General features: G+C 45.5%; 1 protein-coding gene across 1 annotated transcript; it reads left to right on the forward strand.

Moving 5' to 3' along the window:
* Positions 1–1,725: 1,725 nt before the first annotated feature.
* On the forward strand, positions 1,726–5,931 carry LOC120969666 (uncharacterized). The gene is made up of 9 exons (XM_040396908.3): positions 1,726–1,806; positions 1,935–2,017; positions 4,072–4,143; positions 4,231–4,545; positions 4,666–4,750; positions 4,845–4,916; positions 5,032–5,098; positions 5,199–5,284; positions 5,407–5,931. Exons 3-9 carry the CDS (start codon positions 4,097–4,099, stop codon positions 5,407–5,409), a joined length of 675 nt encoding a protein of 224 aa, XP_040252842.1. The 5' UTR covers positions 1,726–1,806; positions 1,935–2,017; positions 4,072–4,096; the 3' UTR covers positions 5,410–5,931.
* The last annotated feature ends 326 nt before the right edge of the window (positions 5,932–6,257 follow it).

Below are 6,257 nucleotides of genomic sequence, written 5' to 3' on the forward strand. Positions count from 1 at the left end.
GTACACAGGGAATCACATCGACGTTAATCCTTGCACCTACCAGCTACCACCTCTGTTTTTAAATCTAAGACGTTTTTGCAGTTTACTCAAACAGAGGGTGTAGTATTTATTTTTGAAAGAATTCTACCTACGAACTACTCCACAATGCAAGGATTCGAGCATCAAACACCAGATGCTTACAAGATCTTCTAGGCTACCTTTTCCAGTCCTAGCCAACCCTCCACCGAAAGACCATCGTCGACTCAGCTTCATGCCCTCACTGCGAGATATGATATTTGATATGAGATTGCTCACCACCCTCGCCGGGTGGTTGACGCCCCTTACGATTCTACGGGGATGTTTAATTCCCACATAGCACTTCTTTGTCCCCTAGTTGCTCATGTTTAGCTGAATCTCGGCATTGTGGATCCATCCTGCACGGACATCATCATGACGTCTGCTAGCCCCTGGCCTCAACCCCAACATCTGACCATGGGTGGATCTCATCATTCTACGGAATATATAGGACTCAACAAACACCATGGTTTTCAACTCCGACATTTTTTAATCTCGAATCACTATTTGGAATTTTGTGCATGGTTTCTCCCTATGGACCACACAGTTAAAAGCCTTAGCAAAAAGGGGATATTTCCAAGTTTTGCCCGTTATTCCTATCCTCCCGCCTTGATGCTCTCATGTAATGGATACTATTGTGTTTGATTGGAGTAATATATTCAGGTGGGGAACCTCTTCCCCCATGTCCGTTAAAAAATATCATTTTTCATTCCCGACTTCTCTAGCTGAACTGACGACGAGGCTGGCACGGGTGGGGATCACTCTTCCTTTCATGGTCTTGCAACTTTGAATGGTGAGTCATGACCGAAACGCTCCAAAATGTAAACCACAATGGGGATAATATGACTAGAAAAGAAAGGCATGCTTGGCTAGTGGCGGCGGACATCGCCTACTTGGCAGAGTGATAATTGCAACCCTCTCCTCCATCTCACTCTAAACATCGGTGTCCGCTGGAAGTTGACGCTAAACGGTCTAGTCGTCTAACAACTCGGATGCTCTTAGACAGGAGATGAAGATCTACGAGTTCGGCAGAAAGCGTTTTTTGCCATTGAGTTCTATTACCTAATAGAATTGTATTACCAGATAGAGTTTCTTTTTGTGGAGAGGGCTAAGGCTATATATTGGAGTACTGGGCGATGGTGAGGTCGGGGCTCGGGGTGGAGTAGCTCACCGAAATTTCACCACTAGCTAAGATGAATCAATTCAATCAACTCCAAGTCACTACAATATCAATCAATTCAATCAGCTCCAAGTCACTACAATATCAATCAATTCAATCATCAACTCCTAGTCACCCGAATTATTTTGAGCCATAGTATCAATCAGTTCAATCAACTCCTAGTCACCAGTAGCTAAAACTTTGGATTTAATTCACTCTAATTCAATCAATCACAGAAATTCTAAATAATTTTTAATTCACTCTAATTTAATAATTCAAATTTAAAAAATTGACAAAAACTTTGGATTTGGATTTTTTTTTTGAGAGAGTTTTTTAGGGCAATTTTTTGAGAGATAAGGAAGAGCCAGTCTTGGCCTGGGCCTCGTTCCACCAAGGCTGGCCCAGTAGCTTGCTGTGGGAATCCAAGCCCAGCCCAACCCACAAGGCTCCTCCTTTCGTTTCGTTCGGCTTATAGCCGAGGCGGAGTCGCGGAGGAGGCGGTGTTGCTTCGCTTCGCGGGAGGGAAAGTCGGCCAACCTTCCCGCTGCCGGCGTCGGCGTCGGCGTCGCCGTCGGTCGCGTCTCCGCCCGCAGGTGAGCCGCTGGCATCCTCTCGCCCCTCCCCTCCCCCTCCGCCTCCCCCGCCTAGGGTTTGGTGCTTCCCCAACCGTTCCGTTCCGTTGGGCTGACGAGCATTTCCCCCGTTCCGTTGTTCGTCGCAGCCGCAGGCGCCGCCGCCTCGCTCTTCCTCTCCGACGACGCGGAATCCGCCGCTCCTCCCGCTTCCGCACGTCCGCAGGTGCAGGTGAGAAGCGCGCGCCCCCACCTCCCCCCCCCCTCTCCGACCCCCGCAGCAGCGCAGTCCCCTGCCTGCTGCTAGTCATCAGTTAATCGGCGGGACGGGGCCACGCGTTTCCGGTCGGGCGCCGCACGCTCCGCGGCGGACGTTCGCATCTGGGGTCGGGATTTTGGCCGGGAAGGTTGTGCGGTGAACTGCTCCTGGCCGGGAATGTTTCTGCGAACTGCTCTTGGCCGACAGATCGTTTCTGCAAATTTTGGCCGGGATTCGGGATCGGGATTTTTGCCGGGATTTGCGTCCCGGGCTCCCGGATATTCCGTTCTTAGTCATTAGGTAGTATCATATTACTTGAGCTCTGAAGTTATTGCTGTGATTCGTGAATCATGCCAATGATGCTTGCTAGTGTTCCGAGCAGTTGGAAGCAGATATTGCAGCTGATTGCTTAGTGCTATGGTGATCTATTAACCGAGTGACATGCAATTTTACTCGACTTGTTCTTATTGCGTTGCTGAGCCCAATTTCTGTCTGCCTTGCATTCGGATGCGTTTGTATTTCAATCTTCTGCTGATGTTGAGAATCATTTGCTAGTTTACTTGCGTTCTAAGTTACTGGTATGATTCATGAATGCTTGCTAAGGGTGCCACCTACTGTATTGTTTGTTAGGTATTCTGAGCAAAAAATCCTTCTGATTTTGTTAGTTCCTGAGCAAAATTGGTTGCTGAACCCTTTATATATCTGTCAACCTTGGCTGAGTGTTAAATACTGGGTGTTTTCTAGGATACGGATGCTTTCACAAAGTTAATTAGCTCCGATTCTCCAGGCAAGCATTCATCTTCTTTTGATTGACATTTGTCTTGCATTGTGTCGAATGCCGCATACAACCTACGGTGTAAAATGCTGGCCTATTTCATACGCCAACCGTGTAGGTGGATGCATGTATTTTCTACCTAGACAAGATCGCGAGCTTGTGTTCTCCCGAATTAGTTCTAGTTCATTGTTGAGTATAGTCTGTAAATTCTATGGGCATGGTGCATTTGGATGCATAATTAATGAACTATTTCATTTTATTAAAAAAAAATTGGTTCCTGGCTTCCTGCTCTAAACCATATGTATTTATTGCATCTGCTGATGTTGAGATCCATCTGCTATAATATAGAGTTTACTTGGGTTCTTAGTTATTTGTGTAATTCATGAATGATTGTTAATGGTGCCACCAACTCTTTTGTTTGTTACCGTATTCTCAGCAAAAAAATCCTACCAACTGTTTTGTTTGTTAGCGTATTCTCAGAAAAAAAAATCCCTCTGATTTTCTTAGTTTCTGAGCAAAATTGGTTGCTGAACCCGTTATATTTATCTCTCCCTTTGCTGAGTGTCAATATTCAGTTGCTTCCACAAAGTTAATTAGTCAAGTACTAGTTGGTTCATCTGCTATAATATATAGTTTACTTCAGTTCTTAGTTGCTGGCGTGGTTCGTGAGTGCTTGCTAATGGTGCGACGACTGTTTTGTTCGCTACTGTATTCTGAGCAGATATTGCAGCTGATTGTTTGAGCTCTTGTGATCTTCTTACTGAGTGGCATGCAATTTCAGCTGACTTGTTTTCAGTGCGTTGCCTAGCCCAACCTGTATGCAGACTGCTGTAAGATGGGCTGTGATGTGGGATGTTCTGTTGGAATTAACTTACTGCATGGAGTATACTAGTACTTACTATTTTGTTTGTTCCCAAGAAAGATTCTTGATGTGCTTTCGATGCTTTGCTGCTTTGTGATGATGAAAGCTGAACCTGAATGTCGATGGTATGTGTCGTCCAGAATTAGTTCTAGTTAATTGTTTAAGCAAGTTGTTCTCCTTTGCAATGGCGAATTGTTGGCAAGTTGGTGCCTCCTTCACAAATTGTGTAGCTGAACAGAAACAGTTCTTTTTCTTCACTTTTGATTTGTACTAGTTTTGTTTTACGGGCAAAAAAAAAAACTACAGCTAATCGACTGAATCGATTCATCTCCCAATCAAGTACCATCTGTTCGATACTACATACTTATAAGATTATGCATCGCGTTGCAGAGATACCTCGTCATTGGTGTCCACAATGTCGCGGACAACTTGCAGCTGCCCCCCAAAGAAGTGTTTCCAAGGGTATGTGTACAACCGCACACACTTAGAATGACCTGAACCTGATCTATCCAGTCAGCTGGTTAAGGCTAATTGCTTTGTTATGTGCAGCACTTGTGACTGTTTAATAGGGATTGAGTTATGCTATTCGGGATGCAACTGCAGTGCTGACTGCCAGAACGGCTTATCTCTTGGAACAATCAACCCGGCTGCTGCCCAAGGTACCACCCCAACGCTTGCCTCTGGCTCTTCTGCTGCCCAAGATACTGCTCAAACGCAACCGCTTGCCCCGAGCTCTTCTACTGCCCAAGGTATCGCTCAACCACATCCACTTGCCCCGAGCTCTTCTACTGCGGCCGTGCCAAAGCCAGAGGCAGTTGGTGGGCGGGTGAAATGCAACTGCAGCTTTACCAAATGCCTAAACTGGTATGTTCAAACACAGTGGCTGAATTATCTGAACCAGATCTATCCAGTCAACTAGTAGTTAATTGGTATATTAGTTGTCCAAAGCTGCCATCTAACTGTTGCTTGATATATTGCGTGCAGCCAATGCACATGTTTCAGGGAGGGTTTGAGTTGCATGATGGGACGCTGCAAGTGCTATGACTGCGAGAACAACCCAGATTGGCTGGTAAGATATTCGTTAGAGGGCACTGCATTCATGAACACCGTGCTGCTCTGGTGTTTGCCAAGAACCTGAAACAAATATGTTGCACTTATTCCAGGCCGACGAGGATTACGTGGAGTGCGCGTGCAAAACCAAAAATTGCAAAACCAGAGCCTGCGGTTGCAACAAGGTGCACGGTTCTTCCTTCTTGTGTATTCTTGTCAGCTTTATCTCCTTTGCAAAAGACTAGACATGCTTATTCTTTCTCTTATCCTGACTGAGGCTAGTTGGTTCTTGTTTTGAAGAAACTGAAAGGGTGTAACCCAAATTGCACGTGCATAGGGTGCGAGAATCAGTACGGGATGAAAGGGGGTATGTGCATGACACTTTCTTCTTTTATGTGTGTTGTTTCATTCGTAGCTTGGATAATCATGCTAGTGTAAATCTCTGTTGCTCTGCATGTACAAAACAGCTGATAAGTCCAATGCTGGACCGGGAGGTACGGGTGGCACAAGTGACGCCGGAGGCTCGGGTTCCAACAAGCAAATAAGAATCGGGGTAAGTTTGTGCTTCCACTTGCGCAGTTTGTTGAGAGAAATCATAGGTTAATTATGTGTATGTCTGCCCCAATCTGTTGAGGGATAAGCAACTAATCCAGGTGATCTGCTCCTTTTGTGCAGTGATGACAGTAGGCTTGAGACATACCGGAGCATGATGCAAGTCACCTTACTTACTTACCATCCTCAAGACAATTGCCACTCATCTCCTGTTCAGATATCTCCCACTAAAGCACAGCCGGGTTCCTGTATATTCCTTGTAATGGTTACTCGAAGCAAGCATGGCGACAACCTCCATGTTCCTCAGCCCTCGGGGGGCTCCAGTGGACCTAGATTGATCAGGCTGATACACTTTAGAACATATATACTTCTGAGTCGCGTAAGAATAGTTGCCGTCACCGGTTCGGCGTCCATATATGCTGCCCGAAAATGGGTGCTTCAGTTCGTTCTTATACATGCACAGTCTTGCAAATGATTTCTCTTATACTTGAAGAAGATTCTGGTAGTATGAATATGGTTTGCAACTTTGCATATTCTGGTAGCATGAAGTGATACGGTTATTCTTTGTATAGACCAGTTACACAAGCAGCACTGGTTGCTTGCTTGGAACAAGAATGACATCTTAGATATTGGGTTCCATTTGGTTCAGTAAGCGTTCAGTTTTTCTCCACCGACTAAATTCAGCACGAGGCATGCACTCTTTGTAGTGTTACGCAGTGTTTTGGGCGAAAGTATCAGGCGCACCCAATGTGGTGCTACCGCTCCAACAGGTTTAAAATGAGCATTGTTTACATATTCATTTTTGGCCAGCGGCAACGCAAGGGCAGTCTCCTAGTCTTATTAAAAAGTCTATTTGCGAATGGTGAATGTTCTAGGAAAACCCCAAAAAAGTTAAGTTGTGGTAGTAACAAGATGGTGGGTAATTCGATAAGGCAATGGGTTGAGGCATAGTCTTGCAACCCGATGTATTTGTA

The sequence above is a fragment of the Aegilops tauschii genome, chromosome 1 (genome assembly GCF_002575655.3).
Source record: "Aegilops tauschii subsp. strangulata cultivar AL8/78 chromosome 1, Aet v6.0, whole genome shotgun sequence".
Classification (NCBI taxonomy): Eukaryota; Viridiplantae; Streptophyta; class Magnoliopsida; order Poales; family Poaceae; genus Aegilops; species Aegilops tauschii.